At 45.0% G+C, this 27,349-nt stretch overlaps 1 protein-coding gene across 2 annotated transcripts in view; it reads right to left on the bottom strand.

The window, feature by feature from the left end:
* The window catches only part of Gria1 (glutamate ionotropic receptor AMPA type subunit 1), a 319,841-nt gene extending 294,760 nt beyond the window's left edge, over positions 1–25,081 (bottom strand). For both annotated transcript variants that reach the window (XM_005067739.4, XM_005067740.4), the window contains exons 1-2: positions 24,645–25,081; positions 21,620–21,757 (exon numbers count right to left, since the gene is read on the bottom strand). In XM_005067739.4, the coding sequence (XP_005067796.1) occupies positions 21,620–21,757; positions 24,645–24,726 (220 nt within the window). In that variant the 5' untranslated portion in view covers positions 24,727–25,081. The remainder of the gene's footprint in view (positions 1–21,619; positions 21,758–24,644) is intronic.
* Positions 25,082–27,349: the final 2,268 nt, after the last annotated feature.

Below are 27,349 nucleotides of genomic sequence, written 5' to 3'. Positions count from 1 at the left end.
TAGGACTGTAAGACTGAGCCCTGATCTCTTCCTGTATAAGAGAATCCAGTCAAAATGGCTTGAAGGCTGAAATGTGAGAACTAGAATGAGAGCCCCCAAAAGGGTAAGGAGAAATCTGCACAGGATCCCAACAACACAAGTAAAGAAAGTTTATATTTTAAAAAACCAACAAACAAAAAAAACCCCAGAGTGATGGATGCTGAGAAGTCACCATGGAGAGTCACAGTACAGCCCACAGTGGGCGTGGGACTGGCCATGTGCTCAGTGGGAAGGCCTTCCAAGCTCACTGGATTTTCATTTGCGTCATACAGCATGAGTAGGAATTTTCCGGAGTGGAGGTGAGCTACAACAGTCTGCTCTGGGGGAAATGCAGCCAGAGCCCAGGCAAAACCCAGTCAGTGTTTACTTGGCATGAAAGGCCTTCCTGCTCAGTGTCTTACAAGCCGTTTTTCATTCCATGCCTGTAAAGGTAGAATTTGAGCAGGTTGACAATCACTGTTCTGCATGGTCCTTGGCCAGCAGGGATGCACAGCTAGCACAGGCTGTGAAAGGAGCTAGGGTCGTGGAGGGGCATGGTAGCAGAGAAGAGATCAACAAGGCAGCAGCCACTGCAGACTAATTGGGGACAGACAGGGGCTGGGGCCTCATTGTCCTGCCTCTGTGCTTTCTCTGGGCCACACCATGGCTCAGTGACTCAGGACAAGTGAAGAGACCGAGATAGAGGGTGTCATAAAACCCAACCCTCATCCTCGAAGACGCCAGAGCCTGGCACACCTCCTCCTCTGTACTGCCTCCATTAGGTTTTCCCGGGAATCTGTGTTGGCGGGGTAATTCAGGGTATTTGTGGATAACAGATGTGCATATTTTCTTGGTTTAGTGAGATGAAGAGAAGCAGGAGAAGGCTGGGCACTGGGCCAGAACTGTCAGAATCTTAGGTCTAGTATGCAGGACTCCCCATTTTGCCCAGTGTAGCCCTTCACTGGTTATGGCAGCTTCTGCTTGCTGTATACATCTATGTATTTCCATCTACATGCTTGAGTGGCCAGTGGTATCCGTCAGCTTAGGCTGCCATAATAAAGTTCTTTAGAATGGGCAGCTAAATCAATACTCCTTGGTGTCTGGGGGATCTGCTCAGGATGTGGGCACAGCAGTAGGGTTTTGGTCAAGGTTCTCTTCCTGGCTTCAAGTTGGGTACACATCTCTTTTCCTTCCTTCCTTCCTTCCTTCCTTCCTTCCTTCCTTCCTTCCTTCCTTCCTTCCTTCCTTCCTTTCTCCCTCTCTCCCTCCTTCCTCATTCCCCTTCCTTCTCTTCCTTTCGTTCTTTCTTTGTCTCTGTGTTTTTACTTTTCTTTCTGTGTGTGCGTACATTTGTGCATACCAGAGGTTGATGATGGGTACCCTCGATATTCTCCACCTATACTACTTTTGAGATGGTGTCTCTCAGTGGGCCTAGAGCTCACAAAGTAGCTGACTGGATTCACTGGCTAGCAGTCTTTAGAGATCTACCTGTCGCCCTTTCCATTGCTTGGGTTACAGGTGCCAGGTGCCAGGTGCCAGCTGTTGTGGATTTTTGTGGGGGGTTGGGAATCAAGATGAAGGCCCACTTGCTTGTACTGAAAGCACTTTACAGACTAAGCCATCTCCCCAGCCTCTATGCACACACAGTCTTTCCTTGGAACATGTACCCAGAGAAAGTGCTAGTAAGCTCTCTAGTGTTTATAATAGTGACACCAGTTCCAGTATAGGGACCCACCCTCAGAACCTCATCTAAAGCAATTTATTCCCCAAATCCCAAAGTCTGAATACCATCATGTTAAAAGTAGACTTCAACATATGAACTCTGGAGTGGGGAGTGAGAAACCAAGTGCTATCCACAGCACCATCCAATTGAGTTGATGCTTCTTCCCAGAATGAGACTGGCCAAGTAGTACTAGATAGAGCAGGCATGAACCCAATGGCTGATTTCTAAGAGCTGTGCCAAAGCTGTTGCATCATTAAGCAGAAGGCAGCTGGGCAGAGGATCAGGGTCACATACTGACAAGTATCAAGATTGACGGCATGTGAGAAGCCAGGAAGAGATCCACTCACTAATCAAGAGCTATAGGCAAGGACAGAACATGCACAAAACACAAAACAAACAAAAAACAGCAACAAAATAACCAAAAAAAAAAAAACAACCAAACAAACAAAAAACCCTGTACTGGACAAGAGCAAGTGGCCAGCCCTGTGTAAGTGACTTAAAGGGGTCACAATGTCATAGCCTCCATCTCTCTGTCTGTCTGAAGTCTCTGAAGTGTTATCTTGGTTAATGGCCTCTATTTCTCCCAGGGTCTTTGTGTCCCTGGTTCAAGTCTTTGTCCAGGACATAAAAGCCAAGAAATCCTTGTGAATGCCATTCAGATTCTGATGCACTCCCCATCAACTCTCCGTCTCTGATGGGGAAATAGATGCCCAGAGCCAGGAAAATGTAGCCCTTGACATTCTCCTGTGCTTGTTTGGAGCTCTTGATCCACAGGCAAGCCATAAGACCCTTTGATCACTGCTTAGGAGTTTGGAGATAAGGACCAACCTGCACTCATGGTTGCTTCCATTAATTTGCCTTTAGAAGAGCTTCCTATGTCCTTGGCCACCTGAAGTTCTTCATAACGTATGAAATAACTGACAGTTCCTTCAGATAGAGGTCTGGTACAGGGTGAACTTTGCCTCTCCAGGGTCAAAATGGCAGAGCTCTGGATCCAGGCTTGTCTCCTTCTCACTGTATCTTAACAGTTCCCAGGCTTATCACCTTCCCACTGTACCTCATTGCCTTCTCGGCTTCTCGTGGCTCTTTAATTTTGTAAACCAAACTTTGTGTATTAAGCTTAAAATATTTGCTTTCTACCTACTTCATTCTGAAGCTATTTGGGGATTCCCTGGGTGGACATGGGAAGGCACATTATCCAGAACTGGTTTTTTAGAGACAGGACAGAGATGCATGGCAGATGGGCTAGGCTGAGCCAACCGGAGCATCTGAGTCTGGAGGGTTCCTGTCCTGGGTGGCACTGTTTGCAGAACTAGCTCCAAATGTTTGTGAAGAGTAGGGAAACAACCTTGCTCCTAGTTCCCAAGTGGCTGCAGGCAAACTGCTCTGCATTCTTAATGAGGCACTTGACCCTGGGGAAGGTGGAGCTGAGCCAGGCACTGGGTCTCTGGAGATATTTGTAGAGAAGTCAGTAAAAACACAGACTCTGTAGAATTTGGAAATTCTGTGTTCTCTCTTTGTATTTTATGTAATATTATATCAATTATTTGAGAAGTCCACACACACATATATAATGTAGTTTAATAATATCCACCTCAACTCTTCCTTCTAGCTCCTCCCAGATTCACCCCACAGGCCTCCATGCACCCTTCCTTTTAGAAATTATCAAGACACAGGAAGACACAACACAACAGCAGCTCTCCTAATTTAATCCATCATAACCAAACGGATGACCAGACCCATACTCCCAAGAAATGTGGCTTCGCACCAACTGGCAAGCTAAGCAATAGGGGAGAGACTATCTTAAATGCCCGAACTTGACGTCTACCTTATATGCTATCCTAGAACCTTCATCCAGTGACTGATGGAAGCAAAGGCAGAACTCTAGATTTCTAATGGAAACCCCTCACCAACCAGCGAGTTCCCACTGTCCTCACTGCTATGACCTCTCTGAAATCTGTGGTGTAGATATGAGGGTGCTATGGAACAATTGTACAACAGGTTCTTTACACTGGCTAAAGATGATTCAAGTCAGTCTCCTTATTAGAGGAAGAGGATGTGTTCTATTACCTGATAGAACTGGATGATTCTGTTTTTAAGTATGATCTCCTGACTTTTGGTAGCTCAAAGCCAAGACACTCCTCACAAATCCATCTTCTAGAAGGTTTGATTTGTACAAAGATTCACACAGATCTCCAAATTTACCAAGCTCACTCTCCATCACTTAAATTTTTTTTATTTTTTTCTTATTCATGTTTATCTACAGCTCTGATGTTTGTGTATTCCACATGTGTGCATATGCCTGTAGAGGTCAGACTAAGGCATGAGATCTCCTGGAGCTGGAGGTACCTGTAAGTTTCCCAAATGGATGCTGGGAATTGAATGCAGGTCCTTCTAAGAGTAGCAGCATTCTTAATTCCTGAGACATCACTCCAGTCCCTCCATTCCTCTCATAACTGAAAAATCACCCTCATCCCCATTTCCAACTGTATTTTCAGACAGTCCTGAGGTGTATCATCACCCCTGGACTCACGGGATCCTGATGATCAAGATGTCATTAAACTAGAAACACAATGCCATCTTACGAACATAAAAATGACAAAAAACTTTTCAGAAACAATCTCAACCACATATACTTTTTTAAAAATTGGGTTCAGATTAATCTTTATACTAGAAAGGAACTAGTTCCTTGTAAGGAACTGGTTAACAATGCTCTATGCCTGACCTTGGCATCATGAGCTATGTACTTAGTTGATGTGTGTTGCTTTGTTGTGCCTAATTTGGGGCCAAATTTAAGTTTAATTTTATTATTTTAAGGAAGCAGACTCCAAGCAAGACCCAGAGGGACACAGATACCACCTGGCAGCAGACAGTAAAAGGGATCAGGGAGTGGGGTGACTCTATTTTGGTGTTTTATTGTTCTGTCATTTTTACATCAAAGAGACTTTAGGTCTAGATATTTCCTAACTAAATTAGAGAATCCCATCCAGGGCGTTTTTACTCTCCATGCCCTCCATTTCAACAAGAACATTGGATTTTTCTGATGAAGACTCTGGAGGGCATCTCTAGAGGAGCTTGTCATCACAAAAAACGAAATTGCACAAACAACAATGGCTCCCATTTATTTGGTACTTGCTCTACTCCAGGTCTTACACGAAGCGCTTTCTAAGTTTATCTCCTTCAGTCCATGTGGCTCTAAGAGGAATATGTCATCACTGTTGCTTTACAAAATGAGAAACCAGGCCTTTGAGAGGTTAAGTCACTTACAAAAACCACCTGGGACCTCAAATTAGGAAAGCCAAAATCCTCATTCTTAATCATTATCCTACCCGGGGGGTATTTATGGCTTGTTGGCACTTAGGCTATACAGTCCTGTAACTGATGCCTACTCTCCAAGGGCTGGGGGTCTCCACAGTCGGTTTTGGCCTTTTGGGGGGTACAAAAAGTAGTAGGAAGTCAAAAGGGACAATACAAGCCCATAAAGGGGGACTAATGAGATAAAAGGAAAATAAATAATGTGTTGTTGAAGAGTGAGAAATGGCCTCACGTGTCAGTAGTGGTACCGGAGAGGATGACATGTAACTATCTAACACACCAATTCACCACCACCACTCCTATGCATTACTAGTGGAGCTTCTCTGTCCCCCTCTGTGGCATCCTAGTCATCACTGGAGAATTAAGCACCCATTCTCTTTGTCATGTGGCTTTGCCATTCTGCCCCAGAGGTACAAGCATGGGACTTCCCTTGGACCAATGCAGTATTTCAGGTCATGATACTGAGTAGGAAAATGTCTATTCATGGTAAGGTTTAGCCTCAAGCCCTGTGATTCTCTGCTAGACACTTGGCTTCCTGCACCTTTACTTCTGGGAGAGATACATAGGGTAGACTTATATTTCTGGGAGTTCAGATCATCCTACTGAGGCAGGTGAACCTCAGCCAATTTGAAGATAGTAATTGATGCTAAGTTTTTGTTATATGTAACTGAAACATTGATACTGTTTGTCATGCAGCAAACACTGGCTGTCACACATTATTTTTATATCACTATCACTTTCCCACGTGAATCTTGATAACTTTTTAAAAAAATGAATACTACCAGTAATAACTGTATTGCATTTAAAATTAACCTAAATTCTTATCATAATTACAAAACTCTGTCTTCCTCTTTGCTCAGCATGCTTTACAACAGTCTTATTTTGCTTTTGTTCCTTGGATATGCAAGCTTGCTCTTGTTTTAAAGCTTGTATACTTACCATTCTTTCCTTCTTCCAATATTCTGGGCATTAGGTCTATATTGTCTACTGTGACAAACACTATCCTTTGTGGCTACTTAAAATTAATAAGCTTGGATGGTATTAAAGTGACTTTGCAGTAGTCAGATTTCAAATGCATAGTAAATTCACATGGTTAGTGGCTCCTATAATAAGGAGCATGATGTAGAATTATACATCCCATTCCATTCATCCATCACAGAGCTGTGATGGTTAATCTGCTGGTCCAGTTAATAGGAACTAACCACCTGCAGTTTCTCCTCTGCCCTTGTCTCCATAGGCTGAGTCTGCAGCCTTTAAGAAGTATGGAAATTCATTGTTTCTATTCATTCTGCCAAGCAGAATGGGGGATGTGCTGGGTGTGTTTTCTGCTGTGTTCCTAGGGCTGATGCAGAGATAGTGCTTGGTCAGTACCAGTGGGCAGAATACCCGTGTGGTATATCAGCAGTGAGGGAAAGGACTCTACCAGGGGAGGCAGTCACAGGAAAAAAAGCAAAGTGATGAGAGGTTCAGAGATGTGCTGTGACAATACTGGGAACACAGCTGTCTGAAATACAGAATGACCAGGGTCATAGCTAGGCAGAGTGAGGTTGTACATAAAGAGAGTGGGCTTCTGGGATAATTTTGAAAGGTGGAAAGGCTTCGGTGAACTTTTTCAGACAGAGGGGATCCAAGGATAGACACAACAGAAAAGAACCTGTCTGCCAGATGTGCATCAGTTGATCCCAGTGTGGAGGAAGCCGACAGAAGGTGGAAGCTATAACTGCAGTGGAAAAGAAAGGGAAATGGGGACGGACCAGTTCAAGGGTCAGAAGAGCTTCAGGACCAGCATGTGGTATATGTGGGGTGGCGGGAGGGTGGAGAGACCCGAGGAGGCTGCTAGCTACTGCTGAGCAGCAATAAAGGGCAGAGTGGGCAGGGCAGGAACCAAGTCTGCTTTTGTATCTAAATATGTAAGTTCTTGTTTTGAACACAAGATGTGGAGGACCACATGTTGGGTAATGGAGAAACATTGGTGAGGAAAACAGAGCAGAATTTTTATTTTTATTTTATTTTTTGAGAAACCCCAATAGCAAGACTAAAAGCATGCAGGCTTGTAAAGTAAGTGTTCCTGATAGGGGTGTGAAGACCACCATACACCATAGGTTACAAGAAACAAAGACAGAAGATTGGGCTTTGCCACTGAGAAATTTGCATGTAACCCAAAAGGAATTGTTTCACTAGACTTTTGCTTCAGCATAGAAATCGCATCCAAGGGCACTGGGAACCAACTTGGAGAAAGGAAGAAACGCTAAGAAGGACAGCTGTGTCAAGCAGCAGACCTGCCTGGGTTCTAGAGACCCTTATGCCTTTTTAAGTTTCCATCTACCTTGCACTCCCGTGTTGGCTCTTCTTGTCTGGATTAGGAGTCAGCAGAGAGCAGTGAGTGGGGAGGTCATGTCCTTTGCCCTCTAAGAGGCTGCAGCACAGGAGAAGTGAGGAATGCTGGGCTGTGTCCTGCTTGCTCAAGTTCTTCTCCACTCAACCACTTCAATTAACAAACGGAACTTGACACACAGAGAGAAGGTGAAGTTTTCAACCTACCATTTTCTTCCCACAAAATTTAAACCCAGTATTCATTTTGCAATCAAATGCTTGGAAAGGGATATCTAGAAGAATGTAGTTCTTTTCCTGTGAAAGAATGAAACAGGCACACACACATGCACATTTGCATCCACACATGCATGCACCTCCTGCTATCCTGATAAAAAATATTTTGCAATCTTCCGGAGCCAAGACAGGAAGTGTAGCCAACTGCATGACCTCTCTGTGAGGAATGCTTAGGAATCCTGGCCTCTGATTGTATGCTCAGGGCTTCTGCATCCTTGGGTGTCCTGATTTTGTAGAGGACCCAGAGTTAGGTTTCCTAGCACCTACACTGGGCTGTTCAGAGTGACCTATAACTCTAGCTCTGGGGGATCTGATGCTCTCTTCTGGTCTCAAGGGTATCAGCACACATGTGGCAAGCATGCACTCATACATACATATAAATAGAAAAAATTAAAATAATTTTTAAAACATTTAAGTGTGTTTATTGTCTGTCTCCCCTACTAGAATACCTGGTTTATAGAGACCAGGACCAGAACTATCATGCTCCAGTGTTTGCCTTGTGAGTAGTCAATTGTTGAATTCATGGTGGTTGCTTCTATCAATAGATTATCATTGGAAAGCAAGCAGCATCTATTATATGATGAGCAACAATGTGTACCCCCTGAAGGACTGGCAGGTCCACAGTTGCTGGGATATGATTATTCCACTTGTGACTTGAGTGTATGAGTTTGTCTGGCCACCACCGACTCTTGTGCTTCTCTTTCTCCTAGGACCAGCAGGCTCTCCTGGAAAGGTCTTCCATGGGTCTTTCTTGAAACAGGCTCCGGGGGCATCACAGGAGCAGACACAATATGAATCAATCATAGAGTTGGAGGAGAGAGATAAAGAATCACCTAACAATAATAGTGTCACCTGTCACTAAGCTTGCAAAAACTGATGACTTCATGAACATCCTGCACTAGATCAGCTGACGTTTGTAGGGGCATCCCCTTGCAGCTATGACAATTCCGTGGTGGAGAATGACAGAAGGCTGTCAATTCATGACTTCCTGTAAAAGAGAACACTTCCCTTGGATAAGCATTAACTTAAGATCTCAGTCTGTTTAGACCAGGTTAAAGCCTACTTCTTGCGATCCTGGCTCTCCCTGCCTTCCCTTCTTCAGGACCAGGAAAGTTTCATTTCTGCCAAAAACCAGAGGAGATGGAACCAATTAGAAGATGGGACCATCTGGTGGTGTGGGCTTAGCAAATCTGCAGCCAAGATTCCAGCCGGGACTGTGAAAGTGTTTGTGCACAGTAGACTGAGTGAGCAGAGCAGGGACTGCCTTGTCACTGAGAGAGTGTACAGGTGCCTGGAGACTGACCGATTCCTTAGACTTAACACACTTCAGAGAGTAGCCTCATGGGAACCCATGCAAGTGGACAATGCTGTTCCAACTGTTCTCATGGGAACAGGTTTGCTTCTGGCTGGGCAAGCATTATCAAAAATCCTGCATGACTCTAGCTAAAGAGTCAGCCTCAATTTCAAACCTTCTGCCACCTTGACCTCTTGTCTTCTCTTTTGGAGAGTCTTCCAATTCAGCACATAGACCGTGGTTTACAATGGTTGGACTCCCTCTGTTCTGAATTATCCCTTCTACAGAGATGTACAGTAGGAGGGCACCTGTCTCTTTTGCTCTTGAGCATCTGACCTCCATTTTGTGGGTGGTAACATACTGGTTTCTTCTAGGGCAACTATTCTCCCCAGTGTCCATGTCCATTGGGCAGACTGACTAGATGAGAGCAGGTGTGTTCAAGGTGACATTGCCATGAACACCACTGCTCCAAGTCAGTGTCCTTTGCTGACCCCTGCCCTCCAAGCTATAAGAGTAATCATTTGACTATGTCTGGGACAACCACAAGACGTTAACATCCTGGCTGCTTCACACATCCAGAAATGAGCATGTGCCAGGCTTGTATTCAATGACACCAGCACCAGGATTTTGTATTGCTGATGGGAAAGGAAGGCTCCTCTTCTACTGGACTTTGAGGGACAGTGAGGGGTGTTAGCGTTGTCTGATTACACATCAACCTGTGTCTGACTACAAAGCTAAGCCTAATGATCAAGAGGCCATGGCTCCATCTTAACGCCAATTCAAGTCCCTTAATCCAGAGACAAGCTGAAACAAAAACTATTCACATAAGTAGGGTTTTTTTAACCACTTGTCACCATGGAGCCTTGACTGTCCCCTGCACAAACAGGGTTGGCCTTTATCCCTACAAACAAGGCTTTCCTTATGTCCATTTTTATGGAACGAACCATGTGAGATGAGTTAGCAATGCAAACATATTGGTGCTTGGAATAAACTTAGCCTTGCAATTTCAATTTTTCCCATCCTGAAAAGAGATCCATTCATAGATAATGACCACCCTCACAGGAAGACATTAAAGATTAATTAGTCATATTGTATCCACGGTATGTTTATGTTAATGGATAAGAAGCCTGGGTAATTATATCACCCTGCCTTTCCCCAGCACTTCTGATTTTTCAAAGCCCTTTCAGATGAGTAATGGCATTGGCTTGCTCTAATGACCCAGAGACTCTGCTTTTAGCACCCTGTACTGTACATCTGGAAAATAGCTAGACACAGAAGTTCATTCTGCAAGTACTTGTCAGCACCAGCAGCCAACAAGTCATCAGAATCCTGCTGTACTAATTATTATGCCTATGCTCATTGCAAATAGTTCTATTGATCTTATTGCTCATAAAATCAGATTAAAAGTGCTTGAAATAAGGCTGGTGAGATGGCTAGTAGTTAAAGGTGCTCGATGCCAAGTCTAACTATCCAAGTTTGATCCCCAGGATCCACAAAGTGGAAGGAGATAACCAATTCCTGCAAGTTGTCCTTTGACCTCCACACATGCGCCCATACACCACACAAGGAAAATAAATAACTGTAACGTTAAAATGATAAACAAAACAAAGTAAAAATCCCATTCATTTAAGAAGGGTTTATTTTTCTAAAAAGCTTTTAAGACAACTATCACATGCTGTTCTTAAGAAGACAAAAAAAAGGCTATAAATTTGACACCCAATAAAAGGAGGCCACATATGCAAGGCAGAGTATGGATGTACAGAATCCTTTGGGAAGCCTTAAGAAAGAGTGTGTAACAGAAGTAGCCTGACTGCTACAATAAGTACAAAACCATGTTATAAAGCAGCAAATAGAACTACCAAGTCTTAGTTGATATGTTCACAAAAAGAATTATAATCTCTTGTATTATAATTACACAAATTTAAATTTGTTAGTATCTCTGTTCCTGTGATTTCTTGTAAAACACAATACTTGAAGTATGTAAAATAAAAGATATTCTAAGAGAATCATTTTCACCCTAAAATTCTACTTGATGAGGATCCTAAAAGGTGCCCAGTCATTGGGTAACAGTTTCATCAACCCCTACCCGTCTCATTCATTTTGTTTTTTCCTGCAGCTGTTGAGTCCTGAACCTCCAGTGGCCTTGGGCTTTCTTGTACTTTGAGGATGACTGACTAGGACATACCAAGGAGCACTGAGAGGGCTATAGATGTTGGAAAGAAATATCTAGTAACCTGAGTGCTTGGTATCCCTTAACCAAACCAGCAGGAAGTACAGCGCACTGCTTAAATGCACAGGGCAATGTGAACAGGCAGCACGCAAAGAGGCAGGCAATGAGGGCTGCCACCATGCTTTGGAAGGGAGTCGGGATACAAAGGTGCCTGGTGCCTTATCCAGAGTCCTCATAATCATCTGGAATTGCAGGAATGACTCACATCTGGCTTTCACCCTGTCATTTTTCAGTCACATATCATAACCACATGGGGTTTTGAAATACAGCCTCCCAGAACTCTCAGAACTCAATAGAATCAGGATGTCTCCCAGCACCACAGCCACCGGTGGCCTTGCTCTCCACATTGCCATTGCTGGTGCAACACCCACCCTGCACACTACTCTATGGTGATGATAGTGAGACACCGAGGAAACCAAGGCCATGGACCTCAAACCATCCCTCCCAGTGAGCAGAGAAGACAGAGAATGGTGACTAAAGGGTGCTGGATGGATGATTCTGGCATTGAATGTAAAGTTCTTGGGACTGTGGTGCAGAGGAGAGAGTGGCTCAGGGGAGGAGACAGCTGCAGCTGACAGGACAGCATTTCTTCTCTTCCTCCTTCCCCCCTTCTCTCCTTCCTTCCCTCCCCTTCCTTCTCTACCACATTTCCTTCCCTTTCTAGTTTACTCCTTCCTCCTCTCCTGCCTCCCTTTTCCTCCCTTCCTCTCATCCCTTCTTCCACAGGATTTTCCACAAGTTAGCCTCTCACTCACTACATGGAAGATATAGCCTCAAACTCAAGGCTATTCTCCTGTCTCAAGTCTACCAGCTGCTGTGAAAATGGACATATGCTACATTACCTGAAAGATAGACAAGCCTTTGAGCAGGGAGTACAGGAGGGGCCATGTGTAGGTACAAAGGAAGGAACTGGGAGTTGGAGAACCACCACCACCTTTTATAGACAGACTGGACTCCATATACTGTCTGGCTTCCATGCTAGGAGATCCACACGATTCCCTGCTGTGCACAGGGTCTCCAGAATTCCATTCCTTGTCTGGATCAGTCAGCATCTTCAACAGATATTCTATGGGCTCACAGAACCACATATTACAGCCACTCATTCATATATCATTGGCCTCCCCTCCCTCCAGCATCTCTTGCCCTGTTTCCTGCCTGCCTTCACCCTATATTGGATATAGGTAAGGAAGCAGAGGCCATTGTACTACAGCCCCAAGTCATCTTCAGGGCTGTGTGGCAAAACACTGCCTCCCACCTACTCACTGCCCTTGAATTTAGGGAGGAGGAGATCAGGACCAGGAGGAGATCTGACTCTCTTTGAGAAAATCAAAGTCTGAAGAAGCACTTCTTTGCTTAAAATTCTCAGGTGTCTTTCTGTGGCTTAGAATGTGTAACACAATCTGGCTCCAGCCACACATGTCCCTGTGTCTCTCCAGCAGGATACATAGAGCACAGCTAGAATCCTCCCTCATCTTTGCCAGTATGCTGTCATAGCTTCTGTGCTCGGCTCAGACCCCCTGGCTACGCCCCTGCCCTTTAGCGCATCCACGGAGTCAATTACTTTATTTGATTCATCTGCAGTTGTTCCTAGCTGGGACACATACAGGCTATCTTCTGATTGTCTTAACAGTAAGCTCTCCTTAAATATGCCTGGACCCTGAATGAAGATGTCTGCATTTGTATACAACATGTAGGGCTATTTCACTTTGGGCTGGGGTGCAGTTTCCCTATAGTCTTCCTTGGTTTAAGGACCATCCCTGACCTGAAGGTCAGAGAGGTGCTCCTATCTCTGTTTTTCATGTGTACTTAGCATAAGTCCTATGGATCGGGGAGATGCTCAGATGATGAAGTGCTTATCTTATAAGCATGGGGGTATGAGCTCAATCCCCAATTTCCATGCAAAGCCAGGATTGATGGTGCACATTTTCAAACCTTGAGAGACAGAGACAGGCAGATCCCTTGGCTCTCTAGCCAGCCAGCCAAGCCAAGCCTAGCAAAACCCATGTGCCCCAAATCTCACCAAGAGGCCTACTTCAGAAACAGACAAAAACTCAAGTGGATGTCTCCTGAGTAACAACACCAGTGGTTGAACTTTGGCCTCCATGTGTATATACAACATACACATGCATGGATCTCTGCAGAGACATGTACACTTGTATGCACAGACACACAGGCAGAAGGATGCTGGGAGGGTGCTTGAACACCTCCAAGACCATCCTACTAAGAAGAAGGCCTGTTGTCTGATTCCAGATCTTCACATCTGAACCTCGAGAGCCCAACCCCTTCCATTATGCTGCACACAGTACATCTGTGGCATATCGTCAACCCACCTGCCTTTCCAGTTTCTGCTTGCATCCTCTTATTTGACAGAACCTACATGGCTCCAGCTGGAAGTTTACTTACAACAAGAGGGAAGATTGGAAGAAGTTCCCTCTAATGAACATGCATGAGAAAGAGAAAAGGAGGAGAGGAGAGGAGAAGAGGAGAGGGCAAGGAAGGGAGGGGAGGGAAGAGGAGGGAAAGGAGGAGCGGGGAAGAGAGGTGAGGGAGCAAGCTAGTGACAGCTCATAATAATACATACACACCACACACACACTCACACACACACACACACACACACACACACATATATATATATATATAGAGAGAGAGAGAGAGAGAGAGGGTGTCCTTTTATCTTCCCTTTGTTCAAGCCTATTTACTTTTCAAGACTCTGAGCTCCTTAAGGGAGGATCAATGTTTGGTATCTTTCCTTTTCCTCAGTTCTTATTGCAATGTCCTGTAATGGCAAATGGATTTCATCTCTGGAGTCAACTCTGGCCAATTTGCAGTAGCTGCTTAGAATGTTGAAGTGAGAGGGAATTTGAGGTCATGTTGGAAAGACTGTGAATAGCAGCAGCTGTCTGCATGGTGTGGAAGGGGCATGATGGGACATCCACTGCAGGGAAGGGGCATGATGGGACATCCACTGCAGAGAAGGGGCATGATGGGACATCCACTGCAGAGAAGGGGCATGATGGGACATCCACTGCAGGAAAGGGGCATGATGGGACATCCACTGCAGGAAAGGGGCATGATGGGACATCCACTGCAGGAAAGGGGAATGATGGGACATCCACTGCAGAGAAGGGGCATGATGGGACATCCACTGCAGGGAAGGGGCATGATGGGACATCCACTGCAGGGAAGGGGCATGATGGGACATCCACTGCAGGGAAGGGGCATTATGGGACATCCACTGCAGGGAAGCCAGTGATGGTTTCTTTGAGTGGCTAAATGCATCTATAAATCTTGCCAGTTTCCCAGTTCACAAAACCACTTTGCCCCAAGGGTCTGAGAAAACAGCAGCCATCTCCCTCCCCCACATAGAGATATTAACCCAGAGGAAGAGGTATTTATCAATAAGTCAACCACATACCAGTGTCAACACCTTTGTGCCTTATCGTGAGAACATGGATGAAGACTGAGGCGCCCAAGCAAGTTGTCGTATCAACCAGAGAACTGTAGACATCTGCCCGCAGCCAGTGGCATGGTGTGGGTGTGCTGGGTGTGCAGTGTAGCCATTTTGTCTGAAGTGAGACAGTCCCTTCTCAATGGAGAAGAGACACTAATAAGATAGGAAATAAGGGAGCCTCTGAAGACTCAGGAAACTGCTGTAGCCCATTCCCAAGGCTATCAAAGCTGCAAGTAGTTGTTCGGGAAGGAGACTTGATTAGGAGTCAAGATGCTTGCAGAGCCTAGCCGGAGCTCCTAGGAGGCAACTTTCAAGCCAGGATGGGCCTTTTGGTGATGTAGCTACCATTGAGTCATCGTGCTCCTGTAACCCATTACTGACACTCCTTTAAGTAATGCCATTCTATACTCAGGAGCTCAGTACGTTAGACTCTGGTGGCATCATTGCACTGGTCTGTCATTTGGGCCCTATCTATGTTTCTTCATGCTGCTCCAGGAAAAGTCATACCACAGAATACAGAATACAAAAGCTCCACTCTCCAACTCAGAAAACAGGCATGTATAGTGTGGTTAAGATAGACAGAGGATACTGATATTGTGAATTTATCTTCTGCAAACATCTCCCTTCTTCTGATTGTCTTAACAGTAAGCTCTCCTTAAATATGCCTGGACCCTGAATGAAGACGTCTGCATTTGTATACAATATGTAGGGCTATTTCACTTTGGGCCGGGGTGCAGTCTTTTCAACACCCACTCAAGCCTCCCTTTATCTGTAGTACTGCTATCCACAGTCACAGTCTTATCCCCAATCAGGCCACCTCCACACTCACACGTGTTACCTGGGCTCTTTTACCTTTGCAATAAAAAATAAAAGGTCATTGACTCTGAAACCCCTCTCCACAAATTGCCTTCCAAGACTGACTTAGGCTCTTTTCCATAACGTGCAAACAATCTCCATTATTTTCAGTATCAGCATCTATAAAGTGGGATCATTATAGCTAAGACAATATATGGGGTGAGCCAGTGGCAGGACAGATTTTGGAATAGCTCTTGCTCACCCCATCACCAATTACACTCTCTTTGTTTCTAAATTAAGGCTGAATTTTTTTAGCAATAGGTAGGTGCTATACATCTTTTGTGTCCTTTACTATTTCTTGCAGGGTGAATGATAGACATTAGAATAAAATAAAATAATACTGGACACTAAAGGGAGTAAGTCAACGAGAGTGCTGGCTTTTGTTCAGACCTGGTCAAGCAAAATCTTCTGATTACAAGTTACATGAATGACAGGGCATAGAAAGAGCTTGGCTAAATCTGGAAGGTTATGATTTATATTAATAAACAAAACAAAAAAGAGTAATTCTCAGTTCTAGACAGTAGATGGTGGGTAGGAATGTGTTCCAAGCATTGCTTAGCACCATAATTCTTTTTTTTTAAGGAGATAGAAAAGCTGGTTTTTGTCTATCTTCTGAAAAGCATCTTGGAAGGTGAGCACCATGAGTCTGTGGACTGAGTCTAAAACTTTGAAGTGATGTGTAAAGCTTATACAGCAGCTAATAGGCCCCTGTGGCCAGCACCCAAAGCCTTATAGAACACCCATAAATTCCCAGGTGGGCCTGCAGTAGGAGTCCCACTATGGCAGAGTTGTCACCCTCCATCTGACTGTAACTTAGGCTATTGTCATCTTTATGCTGTGTGAGTAAGCCCTGGACTTTGCTCCTTGATGGTAGGGATATTTGCATATAGACTTGGTACTACAGTGTGGGGGGCATGCCCACTTGGGGTCCAATTCACATTGTAACAGTGGATGGACACTCCACACAGACAATGCTGCTTGAGAGGTTCATGAGGCTTGCAGAGACAATGTTTCCATGAGCCAGTGGGTTAAGAAAGAGAATAGCACTGGTCAGGAAGGGGCCCATTTGGACAGCCATTACCCATTCCTTTTCTATGAATGTAGGCTACATAGAGTTGAGGCTTAATGCTGCATCTTTCAATAAAAATTTTTAAACTTTATTAGATATATTGTTTTTTTTTATTATATACAATTATTTTCTCATCACGGCATTTTTACACATGTATGTAGTGTGTATTGACCTTAGTCACCCCTTGCCCTGTCTGTATCTTCTCCACTTAACACTAATTCCCTTCCACTTTCCAAACAGGCTCCTCTTCTGCTTTCTTGTTTTTGTTTTTAATTTTGATGCTCCACAGAATTTCCTAACAGTTACTAATAGGAACTTGAGGGCTGTTTACAGGCTCCTGGGCACCTTGCCAGTGGCTATACCATTGGGAAAAATGTCTTCTCCTTCTCACCTACCATTAACAGCGCATAAATCCTCAAGGAGGACAAGGTACCTGTTCCATGACAGGAGGCTGAGGATCCAATCTTGTGCAGATCATTTTCTCTTTTACATTTTTAAAAAGATGGGACATCTAAATTTATTTTGAAATTTCATCTTTTGTCACAGAAGTCTCTATTCTGTCCTGGAAAGGGCTCGTGGATGGTCATTTGGTGACCATTTTCACAGCCTGTGATTGATGCTGAGGTAAGAAGCACGCCTAGAGAACCCCTAGAGTCCTGAGAGAGGGAGGTCAGTAATGTGTCCCCTCTACACCCGCCATTCTCTCGACTCTTCCTGTCCTCCTGCTTCTCCACACTTTCTGCAAGGCCAACCCTGTGCCTCTAACACTCCTTAGAAATCTCTGCTAAGGCACGTACAACATTACATTTTAATTTTCTCTTACAGGGCAGTGTGCCTCACTGGGGATAAAGTCCTCCAGGGCAGAGAACGTGTCTTAGCTTTGTCTGCATTTCTGGTGCTTAACGTTATGCCTGGGTTTGGTTAAGGGCTCAGAAATGCTTACTGAAGAAATGGAAGACTTTTTAGATAAAAGCGTTGCTTAAGCTCTGGTGCCCATACTAAGCAGCATAGTCTTCTGGGTCTGCTCTAAATACTCTGATTCCAGAAGAAGAGAAGCCACTGCTGAGCCTTGCTTTAAACTAGCCCTCTGGGTGAATGCTGTGTGCACCCAAGTCCAGGAACCTCTTGACTAAACAATAGAAGGCACTAAGCTGGGTCTCTGCTTTTGTTTTTTGTTTTTTGGTCCTTACAGTCACTTCATCTGGCACAGGGCTTGACATGAAAAAAGAAGTGTGTGTGTGTGCACTCATGCACGCATGGGCACACACACACACACACATGTATATGCTTATGGATACAAAAGAATGGAGGAATACATGCAAAGTAAAATAAGCCTGTAACAGTGTTCCTCAGATCACTAACTAACTGGAGTTCCACTTAGCATATTCACCCATCCTCCCTTACCACATAAAGGCATGAAGACAGGTGGATAGGCAGCCTGTAAACACTGTTTTATAGATATCTGCCCCTAGCCTGCCTTTGGAAGGAGACATTTGGATTGATGATCTAATCACCACCCCCAAATAATGGCGTGTGAGGAATGTCCTTACAGACACCAGACTCTCACTTTGCCTGGCAGGAGTCAGGATGCTCTGTCCATCTCTCCTGCATCCCTTGCCTTGTATTCACCACCCCCGCCCCCTGACTGCCTGTTGCTGAAACTCCTAGCAGGAACAGCCTATACATTTCCTCTCCCTTCCTTTCTCCACCCTCTGGTGGAAGGATAATGAATAGCAAAATGCATCAAAAACAAAACTGACTGGTCAAATCGAAACGATAAACAGTTGCTCATTTTCTGAAGTCAAAACTGAATGGAATATTAGTTTGAAGTAACAGCTACTTCATATTTTGGAAAAAAAGTCAAGTTAAATCTGAATAATATGCTTAACTTAGTTTTCCATGTCTGATAAGTTAACCCATTCTGCCAAGAAACACAATCTCTCTTTGATAGCTTTTATTTAGTTCAAACTGGAAGAAATGTACATATTTCCATACTGAAGGGTCACATAAACATAGTCATGAAGGGTTCCATAGCCTCTTGTGAAAGTAACAGACAGGAACTGAAATGCCACTGCTCCCCCAACTCTCCACATTCTCTCTGAACTTGAAGCTAAAGAGCAGAATCTGAAAGTCTAAGCTTAAATGGCATTATTGCTTCTTGGATAGCCTCCCCATGTCCCTTTTGGGGTGTAATCTAATTAAGAACCAATGTTTTATCCTTTCTGTGTTTCCAATGTCCACCTTGGTTCGAAGCTTTAAAAAAATCAAAAGAACAGCCAGACTCACAAAAGTAACAATCTGCGTGCTAGTATACAGCAGGCACTAAGTTCAAAACCTCATATTCACTGCCCATAATGGACAACCTTGCCTGTGTCATGATTCTACCTCCCAATAACCAGCCAGCAGCTCTCTGCAAGATCAGGTCTTAGGTTGTGACGATAAAGACAAGAAACAGCACTTCTTGCCTTGGCACATTTCCTTCTTATTGTATCCTTATGTCTTGTCTTAACACTAGGTTTCTTGACTTTCCAACCCTGTGAGTTGACAGTACACGTGCCACTTATTTATTCTTAGCAATTCTCTTGCCCTTGTTGGGCAGTGAGCTCCTTTGAAAGTTTGACCAAAGCAATGAAATTGGGGCCTCTTCTCTAAAGATACCCCCCATATACCCTGAGTGCTGGTACCAATGAAGGCCAGAGAAAGTGCCGGGTTCTCTACATCTGGAGTTAAAGATGGTTGTGAGACACTAGAAGTAGGTTCTGGGAACTGAATGTGGATCCTCTACTAGAGTAGTTCATGCTCTTAACTGCTGAGCCTTCTCTCCAGACCCCAAAGGCATCTTCCCACTTGCTTAAGCAGACCGGTGGTTTGGGTGGTATAGACACACTGATGCCACACTCAAGCCTTCCCCTTGTAGACCTTCTCTAAGCCACAGGAAAGGAACTGAGAGGTTAGCCAATAGCTAAACATCTGTTCTGCATTGTTCTCAATTCTTTTCTGGGATGTTTTTGCAAATCTATGCCCCAAAGACTCAATGTTAGCTCTTTATCTTCCACATCGTAAGTGTGACTGTTGATTTTGACAACAAGTTCACCAGTTGGTTTTGACAACAAGACTATCTAGGCCAGTACTTAGGCACACCTATGGGAATGTCTGGGGCATTAACTGAGTGGGGAAGGCTCACCCTGATGGCAGGAAGCAGCACTATCCATGGCCTGGGGTAGTAGACTAAATAAAAAGGGAAAACCACATAACATCTCCTTTGCTCTGCTCCCTGATCTGCTCAAATGTGAGCAAACAGCCTCAGGCTCCTGCCATCCAGTCATCACTGTCAGGAGGGACTGTGTACTCAAACTGTGGGCCTAAATAAACCTTTCTCACCTCAAGCTGTTTCTTGACAGGTATTTGGTCAATCAGCTAATGCAGCAAATAACACACCAGACAAGATCTGCCACTTAGCTTTACCAGTATGCAGAGTAGTTCCATTACCATCTGTTATTATTGCTATTATTATTATTATTATTAGCTACTCCTGTGCAAGGTCACTGCTATAGCTTGGAACTCGAGTTTATCTCTTTAGGTGCTATATCAGGCCACCGCCTCACCAGATCACCCTGTGTTACTTCAGGCACTGTTGTTAATGGATCTTAAGGAGAGGTGGCTCTTCTGTTTATCATCGTCAGCAGAAATGACTTGAGGGTGGTCACAAGACCACTGTTGACTTCCCTACCGACCTTATGAAGGTTCCATAGCTGCCCCACTTCTGGATCCTGTCTCAAAGAGGAGGACAACAGTTCTCTGCAAAGCTCCATCAATGATTTAAACAGACAATCCCCCAAAGCAGCTAGTTCCACAAGTTCTGTAGACAATAATTATTGAATGACAACAAATACCACATCCATATCCATGATGCACTTAGGAAAACCCTCCAGTAAATGGTAACTCCTGGAATTCATACCAGCATTATCCTGTGTATGTTCTTAGAGGCAGAGGAAGTCCTGAATTGTTACTATATGGAGATTTCGAAGTCTTACCAGCAACAGTCACAGAGAGGCTCCCATAAGGGAAAGTGGGGGAGAGACAAAAGACACAAAGACACATCCATGCCTTCAACCATCAGTAGCTTGGCAGAGGTCATGAAGCCAATGGTGGCTCACAAAACCTGCTGTTTCAATTCAGTCCAGTTTGGGTTCCATAATTGTTCTCCTTCATTCTAGTAGCTTACACTTTCTTGCCACACATTTCCAATAGAGCTTAGTCCCCAGAGGGACAATGTCTCTACTGATTATTTTTTAGACTTTCATCTGACACAGAGTGACAGTTATACCCCCCCACTTACAGATTTACTTGTTAGGTTTCTGTGTCAGTCACATTTGCTCAACACATTTTATAATGCTGTCACCCCAGATGTTCCCACTGTAGCTATCCCTTTTTATTCTGCAGATGACTTATGTTCTGTTTTATGCTCCAAGGTCATCCCTGTATAAACTTCTCAGATCCTTCGCTTTTTAACCCACAGCCTGTCTTAAGCAGGAAGACACTTCATCTTTGGAAATTACATAGCCATCACATTTCAATAATTATTACCCATGTTGCCCAAAGAGGAGACACTTCCCGTCCACCTGTGCCTATAAAGCGGAGTCAACCTTTCTTCTTCTAACTGATGGGCAGGAAATGATTGAGATATTTTAACCCCATTGTCTTCAAGTCAGAACCATTACTTCTCCACCTCTCAGCAGTTTTTTATTTGTGAAACTCCTCAATCGAGAGGCCCCAGTGGAGTAAGCCAGATGTAGCCAACCCAAGACCCCACCAGGCTGCCCATTTAAAAATCACTGATGGTGAAAAGTCACACCCATTCCACAAAACAGAAGGGCCAAAATATAGACCGTGGGAACCACTTAAAAGGCTCTGGAAATTTCCCTTGAAGGGCCTTCTCTCACAAAGACAAATGAGGACTGGAGTCATTTTTGCAACAACAACACCTACCCACAGGCCCTCCCTTCACGGGTCTAGTGCAGAAAGACATGTCAGAAATAGCAGCGGTTACTTACATCGGTAAGTCATCTCGAAGCTGTCACTGATGTTCACAATATCGATCTGGGGAAGCAGCTTGGGGGGCTCTGTGAGTTGTGACAAAGCAAACCTAAAAGCTGCATGTTCCTGCGATTGTTGGTTTGGAAATAATCCCCCTGTAAGGAAAGAAAAGGCAATGTAGTAAGTCTGGGGTAGAGACAGGTCTCACTTGCGCAGTAGCCCACCACAGAGAGTCCAGGCCTCTCCCATGCAAATCCAGAGTTACGGTCATAGATTTCCCTGTAAGGAATCCAAACAGACTCAACTGGATGCCAAAGCTTACACATATGGATAGCTTCTATGACAGGACCCATATCACCCATCACTCTGCCCAACATTTGGCTGTGTGCCCCATGGATAGTAAATGGCAGAGAATATAGGAGACCTGTAGAATTTTACTTCTTCCCTACTCACTTCTGCCAGACCTCCATGAGCCTCTGTTTACACACACACACACACACACACACACACACACACTCACACACACACCTGCCTTCCCTGTATTTATCTCATCTTATTTGGAATCCATTTCTTAATCACAGAGGTTTCAGTTACAAGGAAGCATTGCAAAGTGACATAAATCAAGATCTGGGCTCCCGTGGGCCTTTTTTTAACCACTGTAACTATTTGTTTTGAGACTTGGCTAGATCTGCATGCAATGTAACTAGCCAATTGCTTTCTAAGTTTATTATTTATTTTCTCTGAGAACTCTGGGTTTTGTCTTTCATTGCTCATGTTCCCAGATACCTAGGAATGCCTGGTTACATAAGGGGTTGTCATTGTGCTCTGCAGATGTGGGGGTCTTAAGAGTGACAACATCTTCCAGTAAACAGCACAGGGAAAGTAACCGTCAGGGTTTGTGTTCCAAGACACAAGAGCACAGGGCTTTCCTTTGTAATTCTGTGGATGTGCAAATGAATTTAAATATATTCCTGTAAACTGAAATCATCTATTTCTGAGGGCTGGACTAAAACAAATGTTTACACAGAAGTTATCTGGGATTGGCCAGGAATTCACAGTTCCAGTAATGTAATAACTTCCTGCACAGTGGATGCACGATTGGCTTTAAGAGCAAACTACGGACCTTGAGGCTTGTGTTAGAGATCTTGAAAATGGAATTGATGACAACCTCACGGAGGTGATAATTTCAGCATTTGTTCTCCTGGTGGATGTGTCTCTTTTGTGTTTGAAAAGAGCAACAGTTACTGGGACTGAACATGAAATATCCGCAGGGATGCGTGGGCAAATGTGGGTGTGCCCACATAAACACCCACCTCAAGCCCTTACACCACAATGATGATGTACAAACACACCTGCAGAAGTCAGGCCATAGTTTCCTTGATGAGAGATTACAACTGATAAAGTATAGACAGTGGGTAAGAACAAACACGAGAAATGCCACAGTCTGGCACAGGTGACTTGCACACACACTTATACCCTCATTTTTAAAAGCAAAAACAAATTAGCAACAAAAACTAAAAATATTACTCTTGCTAGAGATGCTCCATTCTCTCCTCCCAGGTGACCACACCCCACACTCCTCTGGTCCTGGTTTTCTTCTCTTTAGCGTGAATGGAAGTGAGCAGGTGGGAGGTGGGAGGGAGCAGCTACAGGCTGGGCGGCAAGGGAAGTGTGTCTCCCGGAGGCAGGAAGTTTGCCTGTAAAGCAGGAGCTCATGCACACATGTACACACTTCAGAAGACAGCTTAACAGGTGTCAGGAAACAAAACAAGTTACTCCACAGTCACCCCAACAGTGCCAGGAGTCGGGAAGCTGAAAAGGCCCGAAGGGACAATTAACAACATGTATGTGCCCTCTAGATCCCCCCACTGTACTGTCATCCCCCCCAAACACAAACACTCTCACAAAAAGCAGTAGTTGCTGAGATGGAACTCTCCATAGTGTGCCAGCCCCTGATGCGGGGAAGAAGCAGAAAGCCAGCCAGCCAATATATCTCAAAGCACAGCAGCCTGGCTGATGCTGGGTCACAAAAGATACTGAGCCACCGCCGCCGGTCACCCTGACCCCAAGCCCTGTTACTGGTGCTGTTGCTTCATTTGTCTGGCTTTTTCACATGGTTACAGGGATGGCAATCCCTGTCAGTTCCTACATCAGCACAAGTATAGCCACCAAATGAAGGGAACTAGGGGACAGAAAGGCATGCGGTGTGTTGAAACCCACCTGCATGTTGAGATGATAGAACCCAGGTATGGGGACTGCTGCTGGGGGCAGTGGGGAGAGCCTGTGCATGGGTGGGTGCTCAGAGAACCGGTGACAGGGTCTATGGACAGAGCACTAAAGAGAAAGGGGCAAGGATGAGAGAAAAGGCAGACTTGGAAGTTCCAGGATCAGGGAATGGGGGTTATGGACCAGCATGGCAGATGGCAAGAGGAAGCCAGCTACAGGGGTCCACAGAGCTCTGGCCAGAGTGGGGCCTGGGACGTTTCTCAGCAGAGGCAGTCAACCTAGGACCCACTACTCCTTCTCTGTGAGGGGTCTCTCTCCCCTCCCCCAGCCAAGACATCACTGCCATCCCCATCACTCCGGCTATATATGCACATTTAACATATAATCACAACACACATACGCCCACTATATATATTTATATAAATCAAGGCGAGCAGGCACCATCCACCTAGCCAGAGTTAACTCCTTAAACACTCAGAGCCCTGTTGGAAGCCCAGGCTGATCATATTTTTCCCTCGCTGCAACGGAGAGGCTCCTCCATTTCAGGCGCTCGGAGTGTGAGGATGTATGTGCACCTGTGTGTGTGTGCGCGCTCACACACGGGAGAGAACACTTCCCTTGTGCCCCTCGCTGCATCGGTGAGGATGAAACCCCTTTCCCCCCACTGGCAATCCGAGTCTTCCTTCCTCCTATCCTGGCTTTTGGTTGCCAAGCACAACAGCTCAGGATAAGAATGGGTTGAGAAATCTCCTCTCCAAAAAAAAAAATCCCTGGCCAAATCCCCAAAGTCCCTCCCCAGCTGCCCCCCTCACTCACCTATCTGGATATTGTTGGGGAAATTGGCACCCACAACCGCACCTAGAAAACCGGTGCAGAAAAAGGCAAAGATGTACGGCATATTCCTTTTTACATTGGCGAAAAAGAAGCCCTGGTCCAACCATAGATTTGGTCTTCCCTCCCCTTCCTTTGATTCTTCTTGCTGCTCTGCCGGCTCTTTTCCTCCTGCAGTTGCAGTCCTTGCTTGCTTCTTTCCTTCCTCCCTTCCTTCTGCGATGTTTCTCTTGTTTCTCTTGGAAGGGGAGCCGAGCAGTTAAACTGCAGCGTTAACACCGACTGACAGCCAGATTAACTGAGCCGGGAGCAGCCGGTCCTCATGCTTGGAGCGCTAGCTTGCTTGCTCCCCCTCTCCCTCTGCTCTCCTCCTCTTTAGCAGCCAGCCTCTCTCACCCTCCCATTCTCCCGTTCTCTCTCTCTCTCTCTCTCTCACAGACTGCCAGCTCTCTATGCTGACACCCAGTACCAGGAGCCAGTTCAGAGTTCCTGTTTCGGCCTCCCCCCACCCACCACCCTTGCCTCCCTATCCTCACCTCACTTTCCTTTCTGTGGATGCAGAGGATGGAGGGGGATGGAAGGCCGGGGTGCTTTCCCCGAAAGGGGCAACTCACTATACCCTTCACCTCCCCCACCTTCCTCTGCTCTCTCTCAGCCCCTCCCCCAGCCAGGGGATAAGATGCTATGGGGAATGTGGGTTCAATTGCAAGTCAGTAGGTGGCAGGGGGTCCCCATGATAGCCCCGATTCACCAGCTGCTTGATCTAGGTCACTTTTTCTAGTAGTGCACGGGCTGTGCTGGATATATCTTCTACACTCCACTGGCCCAATTATTCCTACAACTAATTCCCAAGGGGGAGACCCTAGAAATCCCTCTCCAGAAATTTAAAGGGAAGACTGGGAGAAAGGCAAACAGCAGGAGCTTCAGGGTGACTGGACCTGGTGCTTGGACCAGGATGCCAGCAGACCCTTCCACCTTTAGAGTGGCATGGGTGGCCTCTTTGAAGCCCTAGGGGTTTCAAATTGCCTCCCCCCTTTTTTTCTTTCAGGGCACAGGAATCTTTAATGGCAGAGTTGTGTGGGTGGGCGAACAAGGGAGATTCAGGGTACACACGCACACAGGGCAATTACATGAGTCATTTTGCGTTGATGCCAGTCAGAGGACTTAGGCTGCTTTCACTTACATCTGCAGATTGTTTGTGTCCAGTGGAAGCTGGGCCTCCATGGACCCTGCAGGACTGCAGCTGGCTCTGAGATACCCCAGAGAGAATAGTGTGCACAGGATGATAGGGCGAGCTGTGGGACAGCTGTCAATTACAGCTGTGTCTGTTTATAGTCTATGAAACAACTTCGCAGAGTCATCCATCTGTCCTCAAACTCAGTAGTGGCCATGGGTCCTGGGGTTAAGCGTGTGTGTGTGTGTGTGTGTGTGTGTGTGTGTGTGTGTGTGTGTGTGTGTACATGCATGCCACGACACATGAGTGGAGATCAGAGGATAGCCTGTGAGATTTGGTTCTTTTCTTCTGTCATGTGGGATGAGTAATTAAGCTCAGGTCATCAGGCTGGGCAGCAGGTGCCTTTATTGGGTTAAATAATCTCAATGGCTCTGGGTCTGTGAACTTAAGGGCTCTGGCTGTTACCAATAGGTCTGTCCTAGCTGAGATGCTTGTCCAGAACAGAGCTTTACTCAAAAAGCAAGATCTACTTGTCCATGAGTTAGAAGAAGCAAAAGGCTCTGGCCTGGATATATCTATTTGCTGCTGGAATAGCACATCTTATCTAGAGACTCTGCATGTCCTTCACCAGCACTACATCATCACACCCCGGGACACGACACATGCTCAGCATAAAGCTTAAAGCAGGAGCAATGCAGATGCCAGGTACCTTGTGCCTTCTTAGGTCTTTTTATAGACTCATTAGGTAGTTCAAGTATCTCTATACCAATGGTTAGACATCATTTATTTTGCAACAAAGAGCTCACTAAGCACTCCTTGAGGTATGTTTGTGCAACAAGGCCTGTGGAAAGTGATCTCACTCCCATCTACTCATAAAAAACCTAAGACTCAGTGTTTTGCTCAAGTATTCACTATGGCATGAAAAAGATGCTATGTGAACACAGGGAACTGGTATCTGGCTTAAGGGTTCCACCCTTTGGCCCTGGGGCAGTGAGCACTGGGCAGCGACATTCTGGTATGAGCATCAGTTAGGGAAACTATGAGACCAGGTTCTAGAAAGATCACTTCTAAAGTCCTGACCAAGATTAAGATTCCACAATAGAATGCTTCCATGTTAAAATTCTTCCACAGGATTTTTTGCTTTTTTATTATATTTTTTGTCTCTTACTATTTTGAATCGTACCTGGGGATCTTTCAAGTTCTCTGAGCTTTGTTCCTTGTAATAATAATAATTAGGCTGTCACTATAGGCTTCATACATTGTCACTTTTCAGAAGATCTCAAAGCCCTTTACAAGGATTAATTAGTAAAATCGTGTCACCCACTTGGAGTTGAAATAATTGTTTGGCTTGGGGGTGTAATTAAAGGAGTCCAAAAGATGCATTTTCTGTGATCTTCATAAATAATGTAATAAGACAGGGTTTCCAGGACACATCTCTATGGTTTGTTCTCCATAGGTATGATCAAGATTCTCCATGGCTTATTCAATACATATCTGTTCAATGATTAAAGACACA

Source organism: Mesocricetus auratus, unplaced genomic scaffold (assembly GCF_017639785.1).
Source record: "Mesocricetus auratus isolate SY011 unplaced genomic scaffold, BCM_Maur_2.0 Super-Scaffold_100007, whole genome shotgun sequence".
NCBI classification, from domain to species: Eukaryota; Metazoa; Chordata; class Mammalia; order Rodentia; family Cricetidae; genus Mesocricetus; species Mesocricetus auratus.
The sequence above is the reverse complement of the archived record's forward strand: the minus strand, read 5'-3'. Positions and strand labels throughout refer to the sequence as shown.